Source organism: Camelus dromedarius, chromosome 24 (assembly GCF_036321535.1).
Source record: "Camelus dromedarius isolate mCamDro1 chromosome 24, mCamDro1.pat, whole genome shotgun sequence".
Classification (NCBI taxonomy): Eukaryota; Metazoa; Chordata; class Mammalia; order Artiodactyla; family Camelidae; genus Camelus; species Camelus dromedarius.
The window spans coordinates 7,093,178-7,115,056 of NC_087459.1; the positions used below are offsets into that span (position 1 = coordinate 7,093,178).

Here is a 21,879-nt window from a genome sequence, read left to right on the forward strand (position 1 = left end):
ATAAAAACTTCTAGGTTAAGTTTTTTTAGGGGGTGGTAATTAAGTTCACTCATTTAATTATTTAATGGAGGTACTGGGGATTGAACTCAGGACTTCTCGCATGCCAAGCATGTGTTCTACCACATGAGCTATACCTTCCCCCCTCAGATTAAGTTTTTAAAGCTACATCAGTTACTAGCCTAACTTAACAGGATGAGTAACGGGATAATTTTATAGCACATTCGTTTAAACCTTAAAAATGTTTAATCCTGTTTGTTAGCAAGTAGCCAATTTCTCTGCCACAGTAAACTTAAAGAAATGACTGAGTTTTACCAACTCCACAGAAGAGACCCAGCACCTGGGGATGTGTTCCCAACTACTGATTAAATCAGTAGGGTCGCACGAATTCCAGGCTTTCAAAGTTTCACAGGCAGGAGTATCTGGAACCAGCTACAGGAAAATGAGTGAAAATGAAAGGGCCCCTGCTAACAGGTTCCAACTCAAGACCAAATAAATCCCCAGTAATCTCGGAAAAGAGAATGAAGAAACAGGCCCCCAAAGTCGTAGCGAAGTACTGATAACACCACTCCACGCCTCCAAATTTGCACTCCAAACTGCCCGTGTGCAAAGACTGTCGTCAGAACTTCAGGAGGCCCTGGTGCTAGGAACAGACTACACAACAGCACAACTCATTTCCTTGGCCGGGGCAAAGGTCCAATCCTAGAGCTACAACCACAGCCACAGGAAGTTCCCAAAGGGTTTAGACAACCTACCGAGCACAGCAGCCTCCTCATTACCACTTTCCAACCTCTAGGAAGCATCTTAGAAGATGATTATAAAAAGCAATGATCCAGAATTCTCTAAGTACTAAGGCATTTCAGTGTCCCCTCCTCTCTTTATTAAACCAAAAGGATTCAGTTACCAGATAAAGCCATCTTCTGTGCAGGAGGACATAAATTTTACTGCTAAAAGGTAAAGTTTAATCATCATATGACTTCTAAGAATTCCAATGTTCCTAATGACTTACAGAGTCATATCTTAGGCTGTTCTTGATAAAAGTATTCTCAACAGACAAATACTAAAAACATCTAATGAAAAACGTGAAGGTATCGTGAGTAAAAACTAAAACCACAACTCACCCACTGTGGGGCTGAAGGCTGAGACCACTCCTCAGCAACACCTTTCCCTGGCTAGTTCTCCAGGTCTTGGAAGTGAGCACAGAAACGGAGGCCTCGTGTCTGACTCACCTGAATTCTCTGCCTTCGCTGTACCGTCTACTTGAAGAGGCCCTCGGGGCGGCTGTCTCCAGGAGCAGCTTCTGTGCGAGCCTGCCAGGAGGAGCAGGGTCTCTGCCACTGTCTTCGTCTGCATCCTGGTCACACTTCCATTCCTCGTCTTCATTCAAAGTGGGCAGGTATCCGGGGACACCCTTCCCGGTACCTGACCCAGAGCTCTGGTCACTACAGAGCTTTGGGCTCTCCGAGCCTGTCCTCGTGTATTCCAAATAAATATCAGACTTGAGGAATGAGGGGTAGGTATTCTCCTCCATGGTGGACTGGATTTCCGTCTGGGCCTGGTCAAACATGGCAGGATCGATCTGCTGCTTCATGATGCAGTCCTTTATGAAGCTCTTGGTGGCTGGCTTGGTTTGCCTGGACACAATGCCATTGTTGTCAAGGATGTACTTTCGGTAGATGGCTTTGGCCAGCTTAAGCCTCTTTTCCTCATTCGAGTCACAGGGCTCCAGCTTCCTGAAGCCGCTGCAGGCAAACCAGAAGTCCAGCAGATCGGCGCAGTCCTCCTGCTTCAGGAAAGTCCTAAACAGGTTTATCCCGTCTTGATCGTCTAGCAAGGAGTGCAGCGACTCGGCCCACTTCAAGTATGGCGGGGTAGGGGACGCGCTGCCCTCGGGCTCGTACCCCAGGTCCAGATCTGAGCGCCTGGGAGTGGCTGTTGAAGTCTCACCTTTGATCCCAGCACCTTTCCCAGAGCAGAAGCTGTGGCTGACAGGCCTAGGGTCTGTGGACACCAGTTCACCCTCCTCACCGGGCACTGGGGGTCGGGGGGCATCTTCGGTGAAACTTGCTCCGAGGTCCAAAGGGAAACCCTGCTCTTGGATATTCATTTTGGGACTCTGTGCGTCAATGAACAATGAGCGCTGCACCCTAATACATCAGTACTTACAGCTCCAAAGTGAATCAATCTGTCCTGTTGAAACCATTAAGAGGACAAGGATTAGGAAAGGTGGGTCCACGGAAACACGACCACAGGGTTTTCTCAAGACAAGACTCGCAATGATGCCCTCCCGCTTGAACTCAAAGCCAGAAATGCAGTTTGAATTTCCAATCTTTTGTCACAAGGTTTGTATTATATCAAAACAATTTCTGGAAACTTTTATAACTATAGGAATGCCTCTGGCACTAAGAAATGAATGCCCAAACACAGAGAGCACCACTACCCTCAAGTGTCATTCTGTGAGAACAAAGAGAGACTAGCAGCCAGGGGACTACCCATCTTGGCTACAGAGCTGAGTGCCCAGTCCTTCTTGGCAAGCTCCAGGATGGCAGGAGGACTGGAGGAAAGAAAGGTGCTTCTAGTCCTCCTAGTTGTATGAACTTGAGTGAGAGCCAGTCCCTCAGACTTAAGATGAGGATATGTATCTGAGGATCAGATAGAAAGGAAGGTACATCACACCCCAGGAGGCAGGTGGTCGTGTCTACTCGCCACACTTCCTAGGCCCACAGCCACTGTGCCTTCTCCCTGCCCCCTCCCTTCACACTCAGTGTACCTCCCAACATGTGCAAACACACAGCAAGTTGTTCCTCTAACTCTCAACACGTGCCCAAAAGAGCAGTTCATCATGGTCATTTTCAGCGTTTTCAACAGAGTTGATCGAAGGACATCACTCACATGCACATGCACTGAGGCCTTATCACCCAGATGGACAATCTTAAAAAAGCTTCCATCAGAAAGCTGCACGTGACTTTTAAAACCTTGCTTTTAGGAAACTGTCCTTCTGATAGCAAACAGCAAACAGTTGAGTGCTCTGAGGAACAGAGAAGGTAGAGAAAAACTGAAATCCACATACAATAAGCTAAGGAAGCATACAGCTCATATGATTCAGCTCTGTAATCTGAAAACCAATTACCCACCCTCGTAGAGGTCAGGGAACTCCGGGTTTTGCTTCTGCTGTGAAAAACCTATCCTGTCTGAGGGAAGACTGTCCCGGATCAGGACTCTGCCACAGTCTTCCGTCCTCCCTGTCACTGAGCCCACAAGCTCAGGCTCCATCTTCAACCTGGCCAAGGGGGTCTTTGCAACACGGCCCATCTGATGTCAGTGGTCTGGCTATAAGTTAACTGAAGAGATGCATGACAGGTCCAAATACCTAGAGCACTCAACTGGCCAGAGGAAGCAAAATAAAACCCTAAAACCTAGTACAAACACAAAGAATCGGTCTCCCTGGTTACCACTCTGCACTCCGGGCCCTGGCCTACATACCTGCTTTCTCACATCGCACACGCTTTACCTGCCAGCAGTTGCCAAAGGCTAAAAGTAAGAAGCATCCAGAGATGGAGGATGGGTCACAATTATGTGCCCTAAATGACAGTTATGCAGCTAATGACTTTTTATAAAAACTACTAGGTAGGCTGTAATCTCGGCATCAGCAGGAACAGCCTGTTTCTTAAGGTCAAGGCCCATGGGCTGTGACACCCTGCTGCTCACAGACTACTTCAACTGCGAAGTCGCTTTCTTTGAGTCCCGCCAACAACCTTTGGTGTCTCAGCTCCACACCAGCTCGTGGATGTCTCATGTCCCCTTGTCACGGACACCATCTCAGGAAAGAGGACCTGCACCTGGCCCCCTGAGCCTCATGCTTGGAGATACTCTGTAGTGCTCTAGCCTTGAGAAAAAACCAACTCACTGTGTTTGAACAGGAGGCTAATTACAAGTAACTGTCACTTCCTCTTAAAGTACTTGTGTCTTTCTTCTATGTAAATTATTTGCAGCAGCCTGATTTAAACATTTTCTGCAGGACCCACAGCACTTAACACAAAGTCTTGCAACTAATGGGCCCCAATAAATATTTAATTCATTGGCATAAAGCAAAATAACATTTGTCATAGACGCCAAATGTTAGCTCTTTACAGGTGCTGAACTATTGTGCTATAGAAATAGCAGCAAATTTAAGATCTAGCCCTTCATTTAGAGTTCTGCACTGTCTTAATAGACTTTTAATTCATGTGTGAACAAGTTCCCCTAATCACTTAAAACTATTTTTTCACAGCCCAGAAGTAACACTTCTTATAGTTAACATCTATTTTTGGCTGTCAACTGACAGAAGACCTTTGGTGTCCCTGGAAGCACACGAACATCTCTCCAAATTACTGTCGTTATTGAAACATGCTCCAATTACCAAAATCTCTGGATTCCCACAGAGAAGTACACCAAGTATTTAGTGTACACACATGTAAATACTGCACATAAAGCAGTTATAATAATTCAGGTTAAAGTCAAATGCCCAGAAGCACTGAATCTGGCCAACAGCCTGTAACTGAGGTCAGTAAAAGGATTCCATAAAAGGAATCCACAACTCTGATACCTCATTTAAAAATCTCCTTTAGTCACTGCCTAGGCCTACCCCCGGGTACCATGGCAGCCAGCTCAATGTTATAGGTGTGTATGTATATATTTTACTCAAATATCACTTTTGAACTTTTGATTTATGTGGAGTTTGTAAATAATAGAGTGTGACTCTCATATCTTTCCTTCCGTCCGTTAATTAAGCTCTTGAAGGGTTACACGTAATCCATTCCTGCACCACCTACATCCTCAGTGACTAATGTAACGCAAAATAGTCTAGTTTCTCTGAAACTAGGAATCCAAGAAACACCAACACTTGCTGAAAACCAAACAGAAACATTGTATTTTGTACGGTTTCCCATCCTTGTCCCTGAGTAGACGTTCTTAAAATTGAAACCCAGATACTGCTATGTTGAGAGGTCAGGTTTAGACTGTGTTCTCCAAAACAGGGCTGGTCCATGTACGTCTGAGATTCTTTCCAAAGAAGCAGAAAACCCAAGTGCAAGCAAAAAGGAGGGGCTGAGATGCACAATAACTCTTTATAAATTATCTTAGAGATGGGCTAAGAAAAAATCCACAGAGGATTGATGTATTTTTCTCTACTGTCCTCAATGCTGAGCTATGTTTCACTGCCCTGACTGTACAGCTCTGATTTCATGAGGGACTGAATTCCAAAATGAAGGGAAGAGGTAGAATCTAAAATGCACACTCAAGAGAAAGTTCTGGGGGCAAAGCACCAACATGAAACAGTAAAGCCACTCAAGAAAGCCAAACCACAGCGTGGACCCAGCCTAAGGCACCTCTGTCTCGTGGGGAGTGCCCTCCTTGGATTTCAAACTCATTTCTACTTTTTGTTGGGGGAGGGGAAGGGACACTCCACTGTCCTGCTTATCTACAGGATCCCTGCAGACAATGCCTGGCCCCAGCAGCTACTCTGCACCCCACTCACACATCAAAACAGGCCCCAGGGCCAAGGACCCCAGCACGCACCTGGCAACATCCAATCTAACAAATCAGCTGCAGACCCCAGCCTCTTCCAGCAGCATCACCTCCCACCCCTTCTCAGAACCCTCAGTCTTCCTTACTCCCTTCAGCTCACCTAGAGCAAGGGTCTGTCCTTTTTGAACAAAATCCCGGAACTCTTACCCAATCACAGGCCCCAATGTCAAAAGCCCTTGCCTTTTGCATCGCCTGATAGCATCCCTTTTTGCACACACCTGCCCTCCCAGCTGTGGACCCCCACACCCTCCTCACACATCACGCAGTCTGCACACCCTCTCGGAATAGCCTGCCACTCCTGTCCACCTCCCCTCACACACTCCCGGCCCACACACCCTAGGAGCCCGCACAGCCTCCCTTCACGCACTCCTCGCCCGCACACCCTCGGTGTCCGCACAGCCTCCCCTCACGCACTCCTGGCCCGCACACCCTCGGAGCCCGCACAGCCTCCCCTCACGCACTCCCGGCCCGCACACCCTCGAAGCCCCTCTTCCGGGTCCCGCGCTCTGCCCGGCCTATGCGGCCTACAATGGGCGCCGCAAGGCCCGCGCCCCTCAGGAATGCGCGCTCGGCCGCACTACTCACCCGCGCGGCGGCGGCAGAGGCAGCGGCGGGGCCCCGGGCCCGGCTCCCGGAGCGGCGCAACACGGCGCAGCCCATGCGCTCAGCGGCGGCGCGGCGGGCGGGACGGGGCGGGGGCGCGGCCCCGGGCGGCCCCCATCGCAGCGGCGGCGCGGAGGCGGGAGCGGGGCAGGCCGCAGGGGCGCCGCCGAGGCCGGCCGCCCACTCTCACCGGCCTGCTCCGCGGGGACGCGGCTCCGGCCCGACTCCGGCCGGTCCGGCAGCGGCGGCGGCGGCGGCGGCAGCGGCGGCCGCGATCGCTTCCCCGAGCCGGGAGTCGGAACCCAGAGCGCCAAAGCCCAGGCCGGAGCGCCCCCGCCGGCGCGGCCCGGAAGTGCGGGGGCGGGGCCTGGAGCGTGGGGCGGGGCCTGGAGCGTGGGGCGGGGCCCTGAGCGCGGGGCTGGGCCCGGAGTGTGGGGTCGAACAAGGAACGGTGGGTGGGCGGGGAGCGCGAGGCGGAGCCGGGAGGGTGGGCCCGAGAGCATGAGGGCGGGGCTGGGAGCGCTGTGGGAGGCCTGGCCGTGGGGCGGTGTCGGGAACGCCAGACGAAGCCCGAGTGCGGTAACAGGGAGAAGAACGTGTGGGCGGAGCCTCTAACGTGGAGGCGGGGCCGAGAGCGCGAGACGGAGCCGGAGCGCAGAGAAGGGCAAAGAGCATAGCTAGTGAGGCCTCAAGTGTGGGGGCGGAGCCTGGAAGTAGAGGATGGGCCCTGAGCGTGGAGGCGGGGCCAAGCACGTCAAGGCGGACCGGAGGCGTGACGAAGGGCCAAGCGAGGGGGCGTGACGAAGGGCCAAACGTGATCAATAGTTCCGATTGGGGCGGGGCCTTGGGGTGGGCGGGGCCAAGGCGCTATGGAGGGTGACCCGGGAGGGGGCGCGGGAAACCGCTGGGACCCTGGGGCTGTGGCGACCGGGAGGGTGATCCGCGAGGTTCCCCGAAAGTCCGTAGCCACTGGCGAGGCCTGGCTTGTGGCCCCGAGCGGACGGCCGGCCCCCACGCGGCACTGCGGGTGCATGCCAAGTCACAGCCTTTTTCTGCCGCCCACAAGGCGTCCACCGACCCAGTGTTCCAGAGGTTGGCTCACACAGGCACCGCCCACGCCCAGCAGGCCTGCCACGCCCTCGGAGCTCCAGGGACAGGAGGACCCTTACTGGAGGATGACCACCAACTGCCCACAGCACTGAAGGAAGCAGAGGTCCAAGAGTTGGGTGGTTGGAGGGTAGAGCCAGGCTGACCAGGAGCTGAGCCCCTGGTAACATCCAGCCCCTTTGTTCCCCTTCCCCAGGCCAGTGCCCACCAGCGAGCCAGAACCCTGAGGTGGGCTGGAGCCGTGCCCTCCTTGAGTCCCGGGGCAGTCGGGACTCAGCCAGGGCCAGGGCACACCATAGGCATCCAATAAATGCTGGTTGTCACTTGGGCAGGAGCCCCAACCTCCGAAGAGCTATGCATGGGACTGGCTGAGGCCCCACCCCAGCTGGGCCAGCCTGCCTTGATTTCTCCCAGGCATCATCCAGGGTCTGGACAAGGGCTTCACTTCTCACCACCGCTGGCAGGTCCCACTCACCCAGGCCAGCCTGAGAGCAAGGGCTTCTGGGTGTCCCAACCCCTGCAACCACCACCTTTCTCCCCCTGACTGTTTCCATGGCAACCCTCACCTGATCTATAAGCCCATTTAGCCAACTCCCCTATTGCCCATGTCTCACCCACCCTTCTCAGAGGGAAGGATATGGGCACCCTAATGAATTGCTTCTGCCGCCAACCCGTGATCACCCAGGACCCTGTCCTCTAGCAGAGCCACATCAGGCCTGACACCCTGAGAAGTGTTCTACACAGGGACCTGATCACCACCTCCTGGCCCAGGGCTCCCCAACCCCTCATCCATCTTACACTTTTCCCCAGCAGCTCTCACCTGGCCTGCTCTCTGGTGCTCTTACAGCCTTCAGGGCCCTTCTCTGGAGTCTCACCCATACCACCCTCCCTGGGTACATCTGGTCACTTGCCCATCTACATGCTTCTATTATGCTGCCCCTCCAACTCCCCAGGTCACCTCTAAAGCCACCACATTTGCTAGACACTGCCTACCCTCAACCTTTATAGCTCCCAAGTAAAGGAGTAAGTCCAGACTCAGGGCTCCCTAGACACCAGCCAAACTCCTGCCTAGCTGCCTGCTGGTGTCACCTGCCTGGGGTGCGTGGTACAGAGGCATCCCAGCCTTCAGCCTCCCAGGACTCAGCACAGCCTACGCCACCCAGGGTTTCATAGGAAAGGGGAGCAGTAAGGGATGCAGGCCACCTGGAAAGCATCCCTAGCCTACCAATGGCTCAAGCCACCTCTTGGGCCATCACCATGCACAAGGCAGGCTGGGCAGGAGTGGGGACTGTGGTGAGGACAGCACATTAGAGGAGCTGCACTGCTGAACCCAACTGGATCTACTAGGGTCCTGGTGGCAGGTGTAACTCTCACCCACATCCAGCTGGGATGGTCCTAAGTCCCCAGTGCTGGGTACAGGAGATGCCTTTGCAGCCTCTCCCCTACCCTGCTCAGCCTCAGAGCCTCAGAGACAGAGTGGGTGGCCATCATGGTACAGCCAAGTATCTGTGGGGTGCAGGAGTCCTGAGTGTGTTGGACAGACAGCAGATTCTTCCAGACATTGGTCCTTAGGCTGCCTCCCCACTTCCAAACATGGGCCCTCAGTGCTTGCCTTGGTTCTGCAGAGCTGCTGCTGTGGCCAGGCCAGCCTCCCAGGGTTGTGTCCATGTCCATCCTCCTCCGGGCCCATGGTGGCAGGTGTCCCCAGGCCCTGGGATCAGAACAGGGCCCTCGCGCCTCTGGCTGCTCAGGGCCCTCACCCTGTGGAGACAAGAAGAGAGTCAGAAAGCCTGGAGGAAATGCTTCAGCCCTGCTTCAGTGGGTTGTGGCTACGAGCACATAAGGGAGACTGGAGGAGGGTACAGTTTCAGGGAAACCAGAGTTGGGAGTTTGGGGAGGCTCTGAAGAGAGGAAGGTGGTGAAGGTATCTCTGCAGGCCTGCCTGGAACAGGAGTGACCTGGCAGGGGGACTACATCAGCCCCGTAGAGCTGAGAGCAGACACAGAGCCATGGGAGCCTCACTTGTGAACAGGGGAGTCCTTGATAGAGCCCTCTTTTCATACAGAGATCTTTTAAAACGCCCCCCTCCCTGGGGGCAGAGATTGCACATAAGCCTTTGATCTGATAAACTGCAGATGACACTTGTTCAGGCTTTCCAGGAACTAAACAAAAAACTCAAGAGCACAAATGAAATCATTTTCTTCAACTTAGACATAAAAGGAATATTTAAAATACAGTGACTCTGAAGCCTTACACATTTGTCAGTTGGCTGGGGAAGACCACTTGTAAGAAGTGATCCATAGGAATCTTCCAAGATGCACCAAGGAGGTATGTTGAGGAGTGTCCACCATGGCACCATGTGTGGAGGATGAGCTACAGAGACGGAATGTTGTTCCTTGGAGGGGAAGACACGGAGGGACTCTTCTTATTTGGACTTCTGGAGGAAGATAGGAGCCTCAGGCTGAGCCCTATCTGGGCTCTACATTTTCTGCCTCTCTGGCCCGGCACAGGTATGGGAGGTGGGCGTGGGTGGTGAGCAGGCAGGTGAGGACCAGTTCGGGGAGGGAGGCCTTGGCTCATCCAGTTCTGAAGAGTGCAAGTGGACTTCCCTTCTGAGATGCAGATGCAGACCCAGCCACAATGGCCAGCTGCCTTCCTGGCCGTAAACTCGGCCCCCAGGGCTCCCTCTCTTGTCCCGGAGTGTCCTTTTCCCATGGGTTCTGAGGTCAGCAGGGAGGGCCAGGTATGACCCCGACCCCATCCTGCACTCAACAACTGATGCGGAGACATCACACCAAGGGTGTGAGCCATAAGACCAAATAGAAAGGCTGGGAATCCACACACACAAGGTACCCATTTTGATGAATGCAGAGCATGTGAGTACAAAAGAGGAACTACCGGAGCCGTTTTTGGTCATTGCTGGAGAGCAATCAGGGCGGGCTCCAGCCTCTTGTATGCATCTAGAAGACCATCTAAAAGGATGTTACTGTTAGGATCTGGGGAAAAGCAGGAAGCTCTGCAGCAGGCGCCATCTTCCCATCAATGGTCAGTAGAAATTAATCCGTCAGAGTAAGACAGGCAGTGGGGGTGAGGACCCTGGAGTATGGGACAGAGGTGACCCGTTGGGCATTGTCAGGCAGGGTGTGACTGTTGTGGTCACCTTGAGTTGGCCCCAGGACCAGCAAACGGGTGCCACCTAGAGCTTCTGAGCTGGCCAGCTCCGTGGGCACCCCAGGCTGGGGCCTCCCTAAGCAGGTCCCCTTCCTCTTTCCTCCTGTGTCTGGCTCCTCTCGCCCTTCACACCTGTGGGGCAGGTGTGTCCTCCAGGCTGGCATGTTGCATCCCTCTTGCTGTTTGGAGTTTTCTCACCAACTTTAGCCAAAGATGCTGCAGACACGCCCCAGGAGTGACCCCGGTCCCATTGACAAGCTGAGAGGTAGGGGGATAGGAGCAGAGCTTTGCCTCAGACAGGTTGGTTCCAGGGTCAGCTCAGTGGCACAACAGACAGTTTCTGACCCTGCTGCTCTGTGTAGTCCAGGCTCGGTGGCCCCTGCTCCCACGAGACAGTGGGTCCTGCCCTTCCCTTTCATAGGCAAGATGAGAAGTGAGGCACTGCCATTGCTGCTTGTGTGGCCATGCTCTCAAACATGGCTATGCAGTTATCTGCTTCTTCCCATTTGCTCAGAGCCCAGAGTCCCAGGCCCAGTGAGCCAGTGCTATGCTATACTGAGGTCCCTGCAAAGACGACTCACCCAGCAGACTTGATGCAGACTCCCAAGTCCCTGGCCCCCAAGGAGTCAATGGTCAGGCCCCAAGGCCAGCACATTCCAACCCAGGGTACCCTCCACACACCCTCAACTTGGTTCTCACCGAGTGTCCTAAAGGAGTCCTGTCACTCCAGGCCAAAGGGCACAGCAGGAACACCTTTTTTGCACTGCCTTTCTGAAGGATTCTGACCCCAGAGGTGTGTTTAGGAGTCTAGGAGATGGACAGGCAGGCTCAGGGATGGAGGATGGGTGTTGAGGGTTCAGTGTCCAAGATGGTGCCCACCAGCTACAGGGGCCTAGGAGAGACATGGGGTGAGCAGCCTGCCCACCACCAACCAAGCAGCTCCCTAACTTGGGGGGCTCAGGGTCATCTGCCCAACTCCTGCCTCCCTGGAGACTTGGGCCAGCCAGAGACTCTGGGCTGGGCAGCCACCTCCTGGAGTCAGAGTATCCTCCTTGGCAAAGTGACCTGATCCTGGGCCCTCAGAGGTCCATGAGCAACCCTCCATGAGTGGGCCCAGGCCACAGAAGGGAGCCCATACTGGCCATGGTCCAGGTCAAGTGTCTCAAACAGAACAATGGGCCTGCTGCCCCAATGCCATCCCCGGTGCCATTTTCCCAGGAGTGATGGTGTTCAAGTGGAGGGGCCAGGTTCCTGAGGGACCTCGGCCCAACTTCTGGAAGCAGCAGATATAGTCTCATGTTCCCAGGCAGCCTTTGGCTACTTCCCCTTCTGGTCTCAGGTATGCCTGCCCTCCTGCTGCACAAATCCTCATGCTGGGCAGACTTCCACCTGTGTCCTTGCTATTCCCTCTCCTGGAATGCCCTTCCCTGTCCTGACCAGCCCATCCCTGGAGGCCTCTCCTGGTGCTGTGAGCTCTTACTCCCATCCATTGGTTACCTTTCCTCCTTCCCCCTGACACACCCCATTCAGCCACTCCAAGCCTGCACAGTCCCAGGGACCAGGGCCACCCCTCAAGCTGCAGCTAGGGGTCTTGGCGACAGGTGGTGGGGTGCTGCTGCCTCGGGTGGGCCAGCTGCCCTCACCAACAGCCCATGCCCTCCAGGTTGGCCTCCACCCATGGTGGCCTCTGCCACCCGCCCTTCACTTGGCTGTCCGATGTCTCTCTTGGCTGCCTAGGAGCCCAGCGGCTGCTGCGGCCCAGTTATAAGTATGTGATTATGTATGCCAGGGTTCCTCTGGCCCCTTTGTTGCCGCAGAATCTGTCATGGCAAACAAAAGTGCACTGGATTAGCCACAGTGGATTAAAAGATTTGCTTCTCAGAGTTTACCTAATAACCCAACAATCGTGCCGACAGAGGCTTTGAACCTCTGAGACATGCTCGCCAGGCCATCTGGGAGCTCTCGGCCTCTGCGGGCAGCAGGACGGTCGGGGTGATTACAGGCAGCCACCGCCCTTACTCACACCCGGCTACACAGCGGCGGGCCTGTGCTCTCTGCTCCTGCCAGGCCTGTCTGGGCCAAACTTGGGGACGAGACCAGACTCCAGGAGAAGAAGATGGAGGCCCAGGTTGGGGAAAAAGGCCCAGCCAGGACTGCCTTCCCAAGGGCCGGCTACCAGAGGCCAGGTGTGCGTGGTGGGGACCAGGCCTCGCCTGCACCCGGTCCGCCCCCTGGGTGCATACACACATCGCACACAGCAGCAAGGACACCCACAACATGGAGGGTGGCCGTGCCGGGCAGGTGACACGCCAGGCTCCACCACTCCGTGGCGCACAGCCCCACTGCCATCACCCTGCACACACGCGTGCACACGCGCACGCCCGCACACACACACACACAAGCGTGTCCCTCTTTGATCTCCAAAGGACACTCCATTTACAAGCTCTTAATCACAGCTGCCTTTCGGGGCCTGTCCTCTGAAGTCCCGAGTAATGGGATTTGGCGCTTCTGATCCATCTTGGGCTGACCGCTCCCCGTTATAGGTGGACATTTTTTCTCTTTTTTCCGCTTTTTCTTTTCTTCTTGAAAAAAATCCTTCTTAAACCATGCTGCCTTGACATGCCTGTTGCCCAGCCCTGGGAGCGGTGGCCGGGAGAGGGGCCAGGTGGCCGTTACGCTGAGGGCCCTGGCCAGTTGGGGGTCTTTGATGCCGCCTCTATGTGAAATCTGATGTGAAAGACCCAGGAGAGTGATTTCGGGACCAGGGCGCGGTGGGATTCATTCTGCTTCATGCTGCTTCCTTTGTCTCTCTTTCCGGGACCCTTCCTTGGGACATTTAGGGAGAGGGTCCCAGGGTGAGGGTCAGAGGGCGGGGTGGGCTGAGGGCAGAGCCTCAGCCAAAAGAACAATGGGCAGCAGGGAGCACGTCCACCTGTCTGCCTGTCCGTCCGTCCGTCTGTCCGTCCGCCCACCCGGCTTACCTCACCTGCCTGGCTCCGTGTGCCTGCTCACGCCCCACCGTCCCGCGGTCCGCCATGATGGGCTTGGCCGGTCCGAGCGAGCACTTTCAGCCACTCCAGGAAGCAGGTCCCTGCTCTTGGCCACTGTGTGGCTGGGAGGAAGAAGCGTGACTCTAGGCTGCAGCTCGGGCTCCCACCTCCGATTGGCTGAGGCAGGGACCAGATGACGGCCTCGGAACCCTATGGTAGCCATGGCAACCAGCCCCTTTAGACACCGCCACCCCCGAGCCACTCCTGACTGCCGAGGGAGCAGGCGGGCGCCGCTGGTGGGCCCATGCCAGGGTCCCCTTCGAGGGTCGGGTCAGACGTGGCTGGATGGTGGCTGCTCCTGCACCAGCTGTTGAGTGTTTGTGTATGCGTGTGTTTGATGCATGTCCAGCATAAGGGGTTCCTGTCCCTCTCTTGGGACATGTCCTAGGCCATTCCATGCCCTCCCTGATGTCTTGGCAGAGGCAGGAAGAGTGTCCTTGCAGCCCCTACTGAGAAAAGGACTTCAGGTCAGGCTTGCCCCAGGGGCTGAAGGTCAGGCCCAGTCGGGTTAGAAAATAATGGGTGAGAGCAGCAGGAGGAGGAACAGCAGGAGAAACTCTCCACTCCCAGGGACTGCCCCTCAGCATTCTCCTCAGCCTGCTGAACACATAGACACAATCACAGCCCCCTCAAGAGCCTGCAGAGGTCCCAGCATGGCCCTGCTGCCCCACGACCTTGGGCCCCACCCAACAGGACTCTGGGACACTTTCCAACCCCGTGGAAACTGGCCGTACACCGTGACTTTGCACCAGCTCTTCCCATTGCCTGCCTCAGGGTCTCTTAGCACCAGCCTTCAGCAAGGCCTTCCCTGATGTCTCAAGGCCACAGCTTTTCAGCAAGGGCATGATGCAGCATCACTCCAAGGACTGACCATCCTGGGTGTTGCAGGACAGTGAACATCCCAGAGCCACCCCGACCCCATCTCTGTGACAGCCCCTCGCCTGTCCAAACGCTCCTGGGATCAGCACCACCTGGTTGAGGCCCCCATGAAGGACACCTGAGAGCCCTGGGAGGAGGCCATGCCCCACTTCCTGACCCAGGACCAGCCCACATCTGTTAGCAGAAGATGGACGGAGGAACAGCTGCAGGGCTTAGAGGAGCAGGCATGAGTCTCAAGCCCCTGGTAAGAGGCCAGGACTAAGGCAGGCCCCTGGGGCCCAGCAGCTGCTAAGGAGGCCACTGCCAAAGCCAGAGGGACCCAGGGGCCAGGGCGAGCCTGGAAAAGGTGTCCACAGGGTCACAAATCTGAGGGAACAGGCACACAGCAGGCTGGGCTGGACCCAGAGCCACAGGGCACAGAAGGTGCTCAGCCAGCACCCTGGACTAGTCTCAGCCTTCTTCACACTGGCCTGGCCCCAACCCAAGCTGCCCAGTCCACCTCTAGTCTTATAGGCCTCCCATCACACACAAACAGGTCTCGTCCAGGGGCAGGGTCGGGGTGGGTACTCAGGCCTGTGTCAGGTGTGGTAGAGGGTGCCAACCTGCACAGGGCTAATGTTGGATGGGTTCATCTGGCCCAGGGCTCCAGCTTGGGGGTAGCAGGTGGGGGTGGGAAGGAGAGGGGCTCAAGTGGGCATCAGTGGATGAAGGCTGAGGTGGGTCCCAGCACCGCCAGCTCAGGGAAGAGCAGACAGTGGATGTGGATGGAGGTCCCCCAGCAGCTCCCCTGTGCTCCCAGCACCCTGACAGGGCCAAGGGCAGGGGCGAGGCTGCTCTCTGCACACCTGCAAACATGCAGCCAGTACATACCTGAGCAGGACTCAGGTGAGACCCTCAGGGTGAGGGCTCAGGTATAGAGCTGTTGACTGGACCCCACCGTCTCTCCCTTGCCCTTGGTTGTCCCATCTCAAGATTAAGTCAGTCTTTTCACCCTTCCTGGTACTTGAGGACATCAGAATGAGACAGTGGACACAAGGCCTCAAGACACCATGGTGCTGATGGCCACACTACTGTCATGGACCTCCAGTGCTTGGTCCTGAGGGCCCTTCCCCAATCCATAGCCAGTGATGGTTCACCCTCCTGTCCACAGCCCAGCAAGACTATTGACACTGAAGCTGACTGGTTGAGCTGTTGTCATGGAAACACATGCAGAGGGAGGGAGCTTGCCCCTAAGGCCTTGGACACGGGGAAGGGTCGATTTAGCTGGTGCAGACAGAGCACGACCTGTTTGAGGCCACAGACCAGGGCAGGGCAGCTCAGGCTTCCACAGGTTCGACCTTGGTCAGTAGAACACACACACAGCCCACACCAATCCAGGACGTCAGTGAGGGGGGAACCAGAGGTTCTCAGACAGACAGAGCAAGGAAGAGATTGGTGGAGGTGTGGTTGACAAGGGGAAAGAAATAAACGCAGCTCAGAGGTCACTTCCTGACCAGAGCCCGAAGGGTAGGACACATCGGACGGCCGGGACAGGTGGCTGATTGGCAGCTCAGCTCCTGGTTCCGTGTGCAGCATGTGGGTGACTGCAGTCCCTGTGTCCCCTCCCAGCCCCACCTACCAGATAATCTGGAGGGGGGGGGGGCTTGTCCCAGACCTCAGTGATCTTTTGGGGGTTGGGATTAGATTTTTTTTTAAACGGAGGTACTGGGGATCGAACCCAGGACCCCAGGACCTCGTGCATGCTAAGCACGCACTTTACCACTGAGCTCTACCCTCTTCCCTGGGTGATCATTTCATTTGGGCTGCGGAGTGAGCCTGTCACTCATTGAGGGTTTCTTAACCTTTCCTGAACCAAGGATATTTGTGAGAATTTGATGAAACTGACGTTGCACCATCAGAAAAGGGCTCATGTTTTGGAGACTGAGGGCCAAGGCCATACTCAGACCCCAACTCAGTCCAGCCTCAGGTCCAGGTAAGGTGAGTGATCTGCTCCAGGCATGCCAAGCTCCCATCACTAGTCTGCAGAGGCCAGCCTGGGCCGTCCTTGTGGTAATCCCAGGCTGGAAACACTCTGGCCTGGCCCACCAGTGCTGACAGGGAGGCAGAGTCCACCTTCATCCACCCTCAAGCCCAGCCACGACCCTACTCAGCCCACATGCCCTGTGTAGCCCCAGGTCCCTGGGGCCCCAGGAATCCAACACAGAACACCCCTACTCCTGTGGCCTTAGTTGGGGCAGGAAAGAGCAGGTGAGGGAAGGCTACTTCAGCCAAGGTCAATGAACTGGGGATGTTCTGGTTACACACTGCACAGGGGATCCAGGCAACAGACCAAGGGAGTGTAAAGGGAATCAGTTTGATTCAGTCCAGGGCTGAACATGGGAACCATGAGTGGAGGCCGGGCAGGGCTGGCCCAGAGCACCACCAACCGGGCTAGAGCCAGAGGCCATGGTTTGAACAACTGGGCTGGGCCTTGCTGGCCCACAGAGCCAGGGCTGGGTGAGCTGGGCATTGTCAACTCTTGGTAAAATTCTTTAAAAATTAAAACCGTTCACAAAATAGAGATATTATATGAAGAACTTGTGATGGGGAGCATCAGGACACATGAGTTCCCCAAGTGCCCTCGGAGGAGGCTGGTACTGGTGACCTTGGGACATTCCCCCCCAGGGCTCTGACCCCAAGGCAGCTCCCAGTCCTAGATGACCTTCTTATGAGCCATGGGGTTACCAAGGCCCTCCAACATCTGCAGGCCACTCTGCCTCCCCTCCATTAACACGGCCCAGGGGGGTGTGACCTCCCATAGCACTCCTCAGAGAAGCCTGGTGCCCCTTAGTCAGTCAGCTAGGACCAGGTCAGGGGAACCTGCCTGTCCTCCCAGAGACCTGACTGGCTTTCAATGCTCAGGACTTCCAGATAAGGGTCAGCGAAGTGGGTCTTAGAGCAGGAAAGGCCTCAGGGTGCCTGGCCCAGCCTCCTGCTGGGAGTCACATCCCCACCTGGGTTCAGGTCCCCACAGGCCTTGTGATCCTGGCCTCCTTTTGAACTGTGATAGGGTGGGGCTGACAGAAGCTCCAGACTCAAGGCCTTCCGTGCAAGACACAGCCACCAGCAGCACCCTCGGAGGGCCCCTGCACCTCTCAGAGCTGGTGTGGGTGCCCGCCACCCCACAGGAGTGCTGGCATGAACACTGTCAAACCACTCCCAGAGCCAGGCCGCAGCACCCAGCCTCTGTCTGGAGAATGTTCCAGACAGGTGGGGGCGGGGGGAGGCCCCATCCTGCTATAACACAGGATGCCTCCAACAACACTGGGTTCTCCCAAAGGACAGAAAAGCACAGAAACCTTGCATAGCTGGTTGCATCCCAAGTCTCTGGGGCAGGGTGAGCCCTGATCCTCCAAGCAAAGCAGCACACACACAGCCTGGCTCAGATTTTACTTACGCTGTCCCCCAAGGGTGGTGACCGGCCTCAGCAGGGCCTCCACTATGGGGGAAGGGGAGGAGACCACAGAGGCAGCGAGAGGGCCTCAGGCCTCTGGGGATCCTGAGACAAGAGGCCTCTTGGGGCCTCCACAAAGCCCATGACACCCGGGAGCTGCGTGGCCAGCACACACAACAATGGGTTCACCCACTGCCCATGGTGGCCCCCGCCACTGCCCCAGGCTCTGTCCATTGTGTCAAAGGGGGTGGAGGTGCTGAGCCCAACTGTGAGGCCCAGGCCTCTGTGTGGTTACTGCCCACTGGCTCTCTTCTGCATCACTGCCGGCTCAGACAGGGCCTGCTGCTGAAGCTGCTCGATCAGCTCCTCCACGTAGACCTTGAACAGAGGGACGGGGTCCTACAGGGGGCAAGACAGGGTCACAGTGAGGCGCTCAGGGGAGGCTGGGAATCCAGTTGCTCTGGCCAAACACCAAGAGGAACTGGGCGTGACAGGCCCAGGCCCCTCAGCCTGGGCCACAGGGTAAAGCAAGATTACTCACCATCCCTTAGCCCCTAGCCCAGAGGTCAGTGGCCTGTCCGTGGGAGAGGGGCTACCTTCCCTTGGGGATACAGGGATCAGGCGCCAGCCCCCAGCTTCCCTGCTTTAGGGCCCCGTGGCTGCAGATAGAGCGAGCAGAGGGCAGCGGACCAGCAGCTTCTGGGCCATGAGTGAGCTCCCTGTCTCAGCAGCTACCACATGCTCCAGACTCTTCCAGGGGACAGACATAAAAAGGTTTCAACTGGGAAGACCCTGTAGAATGCTAGGGAGCCAAGTAAACCGACAGGGCCAAGCATCCAGCTCTTGTCCCTCTTTCTGTCCATGAAGCCAGCCAGAGCAGGCAGGAGAGGTCAGGACCTAGAGGGGAGGGATTGTGCCCCGCAGAACCCATAGTCCATGGCTCCTGCTGGGCAGGCTTATGCAGCAGTGCCTCTGGGTCTAGGCTCCCCTGGGGCTGGAGCTTGGCAGCTGTGTCCACTCCTGAGAGGGCAGGGCAGCTGGCACTCCCACACACTCTCACCTTCTCCTCTAGCAGCCTCTGCTTCTCCACAGCCTCGTCGAGAGTCAGACCGACCCACTCAGCCTCCGCCTCCGGAATGACAAAGGCCTGTGCAAGCAGAGATGGGGCTCGTGGTGAGGCCAGGGGCAGCCGGCCGGTGGGGCCCACCAAGAAGCAGGAAGGACAGGCCCAAGTCCTTACCTTGTACTTGTCATAGATGGCCGCCCTCCTGTCAGGGTCGTCTGGGTGCAGCTGGGGATCCTGTTGGGCGAGCCGCAGAAGCATCCCTCGTTTCAGGTCCATCCCGAACTTGGAGCACAGGTCCTCCTTTGGGGTCTGGCAGGAGGCTCCACGTGAGGCCAGGTGCTGCAGGCAGGGCCCCATCCACCTGACCAGCCAGCCCCTCCAGCCTCCTCCCCAATAGGTGGCAGTCCCCAGGCCAGCCCAGTGGAGCACGTTAGACCAGGTGGGCAGCCCCAGTGCCCAGGCCAAAACAGAGGACGGTCTAAGAGCAGAAAAGGAGACGGCTGTGCTCCCTTGAGTCCCATGGGCAAGGTGGCTGTCCACAGCGAAGGATTCTCCCATGGGCAGAAAACTCCAGCTGGGGCTGCCCAGAAAGGGACATGGTCCTGTTTACATCTCACTGGTGACCCTCCACCTCAGACAGCAGCATGCCCCAGCATGGTGGTGATCTGCTTGCCTTGAGGATGTAGAAGTCAAACCCATAGGCCTCATCGATGAGGTCCAGGGTGCGCATGGTCACGGTCACGGTGAACTTGGTGTCCAGGATCTCACTGTAGAGCTCGCGCTGGAACAGCTGTGGCTTCCACACCTTCTTCACCTTCTTGGAGAGCTGAGGGGGCAGCAGAGGCCTGGTGTGAGCTGCTGCTTCTCCCACAGACCTGAGCGGTGAATGGGGTACCTTCCTGAGACTTGGAATGTGGAGCTACATGGACCAGCCCCTACCTGGGGACCTGGCTGCCCACCCAGAGAACAGCTTCTCCCCAGACCTTGGCCAGGTTACTGGTGTGTATTCGAGACACACCACACACACAACCACAACTCCATGGTTCGGGGGTCATGAGAATTGCGGAAAGTATGGAGATCAAGCTGACAGGTAACAATAGACCTCACTCTCAACCTCTTTCAAGACTCAAGGCTCCTCCCCATCCTTACACTTGATCTGAGTGATCACTCTGTCTCAGATGCCCAGTGCCAGAACTGTGACCCCTTACTTCTGAGGATACTCAGATGGAGCTGCGTCCCCCACACACTAAGCCCCCTCTCCCCAGGGTCCCTTTTGCTCCCCAGGTACCTCCAGAGTCACGTGGAGCAGGGCAGCAAAAGCCGGGGAAGCACCGCTCAAGCCCATCCTGCTCACCTACCTTGTCGTTGTTGACATATCTGTGACCCAGAATCCAGCCCTCGCCGCCCCAGAGCCCTAGCTGGGACTCCGGAGGGTAGTGAATGGGAATGGGCACGTCCTCCAGGCGCTCCCGTTGCCCGTTCTTTGGGTTGATCTTGAACTTAGCCCCGTGTGGCCGGTAGTGCACGGGAGTGGGCGTCCGTTCCACCTCCAAGGAGCGCAAGTAATGCGAGGGAAGGCGGGAGCAGATGCCTTCACGCAAGCGGAGCTTCTTCCACAGGCCCACCGGGACCCTGTGCAAGGGCATCGCAGCGAGCCTTGGGGGAGGCAGGGGCCGGCGTCACCCGACGCCATGGGCCGTCTCGGGCCCCCCTCATCCTCTCCCGCCCCATTACCCCGCGCAGCTCCAACCTCCAGCCAGGTCCCTCCGCCATGGCTCCTTACCCCTGCACAGCCCCGTTGCCCACGCGGCCCCGACCCCCTGCCCCATCCCCCAGGGCAGCCCAGACCTCCGGCACAGTCTCCCTGGCCCGACCCCGTGAGCCTGCGCGGCTCCGACTACTCGGCCAGCTCACCCATGCAGTAGAGTGCCCTGGACCCCGACCCCCGATCAGGTCGCACTGCCTACCTCCTAGAGCTCAGTGCCCCGCCGGAACCGGAAGTCGCACCGCCGGGCACCTGGCCCTTCACCCGTCGCTGACTGGCTGCAAAGCCCGTCGGTCTACCCCGCACCACCCCCGGGCTCGCCCCGCCCCCTTTTCGGCCTTAGGGACTGTGGAAAATACCCTGCGGAGTCGGAAGCAGCTCCGGGTACCGTTGGCAAGTGCTGGCCGTTTCTCGCTAGCGGCAGCCCCAGGGGCGGGGTCTGTCATTCTTGCTCCCACTTCCCCTTCTCCCCAAAGGAGCGCAAATAGCAATGTAAAAACTTTTGCCTTGAAACATCACTGCAGAATATGAAATTCACCAATCACAGGGAAATCAGAGCTACAGAAAAATATGTCTTAAATGTCTTAAAAATTTTTACCCCTCAAAACACCCTATATAAATATTTCCCCTTTACAAGCCTAGAGGACACTCCGATGGCCAAGGGCTGGGTGACTGCGGGTGGGGGAAGCCTTCAGGGAGGTCACACCCTGGACAGAACCCTGTAGGGAAGATGCCGGGGCCAGGAGGTCGGAGGGCTGTGTGCCCCTCACACTGGGCGCAGCTTGCCATGGCCCCGCTCTGCATTCCTTATACAGACAGTAGCCCTCTGCAGTCATGCCTTAGCAAAGGGAGGGTACTGCTCCCTTGGCAGTTAGCAGCCCTTCCTCCACTTCCCCGACAGAGGAAGGAGAAAGACACTGCTGGGTCTCCAGGGGCCTCCTCCCCAAAGGTCCACCGTGGTTAGGCCAGTGCAGGGTGGCAGCCATCACCTCTCCTGGGAATAACACAAGAGAATCCTCCCCAGACAAGGGCCTAGGAATCCAGGGGGTGGGTGGGGCAGAGTTGGGATGAGGTGTGCCCTGTGGGCCCAGCACTCCCAGAGCAACTTGGGAGCCCCCTCCCCAGGAAGCTTATCTCAGAGGGCTGCAGCTCCAAAGCTGAGAGCCACAGGGAGTGAAGGGGGAGAGCTGCACAGCTAGAAGCCAGCCTCTCCATACCATTCACAGCAGCTAACCCTCACGTC

The 21,879-nt window shown here is 56.7% G+C and overlaps 2 protein-coding genes across 5 annotated transcripts in view; both read right to left on the reverse strand.

The window, feature by feature from the left end:
* The window catches only part of AXIN1 (axin 1), a 58,623-nt gene extending 52,363 nt beyond the window's left edge, over positions 1-6,260 (reverse strand). For both annotated transcript variants that reach the window (XM_031447817.2, XM_031447816.2), the window contains exons 1-2: positions 6,148-6,260; positions 1,227-2,187 (exon numbers count right to left, since the gene is read on the reverse strand). In XM_031447817.2, coding sequence (XP_031303677.1) covers positions 1,227-2,104 — 878 coding nt within the window. In that variant the 5' untranslated portion in view covers positions 2,105-2,187; positions 6,148-6,260. The remainder of the gene's footprint in view (positions 1-1,226; positions 2,188-6,147) is intronic.
* An 11,526-nt stretch (positions 6,261-17,786) lies between these two features.
* MRPL28 (mitochondrial ribosomal protein L28) lies at positions 17,787-20,951 on the reverse strand. Of its 3 annotated transcripts, none has more exons than XM_010991102.3 (6): positions 20,839-20,951; positions 20,230-20,527; positions 19,545-19,697; positions 19,046-19,180; positions 18,866-18,952; positions 17,787-18,204 (listed from the first exon to the last, which is right to left on the reverse strand). In XM_010991102.3, exons 2-6 carry the CDS (start codon positions 20,515-20,517, stop codon positions 18,097-18,099), a joined length of 771 nt encoding a protein of 256 aa, XP_010989404.1. In that variant the 5' UTR covers positions 20,518-20,527; positions 20,839-20,951; the 3' UTR covers positions 17,787-18,096. The 3 variants fall into 3 exon arrangements, with proteins under 3 accessions (XP_010989404.1, XP_064334326.1, XP_064334325.1); XM_064478256.1 differs by having other exon boundaries at positions 20,230-20,503; positions 20,839-20,853; XM_064478255.1 differs by having other exon boundaries at positions 20,786-20,852.
* Between the last annotated feature and the right edge of the window lie 928 nt (positions 20,952-21,879).

What these genes read in the sequence shown, in the direction of transcription:
- MRPL28 (XM_010991102.3), bottom strand. Translation starts at nt 20,517, where the DNA reads ATGCCCTTGCACAGGGTCCCGGTGGGCCTGTGGAAGAAGCTCCGCTTG. An exon ending in TTGACTTCTACATCCTCAAG is followed by an intron (nt 19,181 to 19,544) that starts GCAAGCAGATCA and finishes GCCTCCTGCCAG; the next exon opens with ACCCCAAAGGAGGACCTGTG. An exon ending in CCATCTATGACAAGTACAAG is followed by an intron (nt 18,953 to 19,045) that starts GTAAGGACTTGG and finishes CTGCTTGCACAG; the next exon opens with GCCTTTGTCATTCCGGAGGC.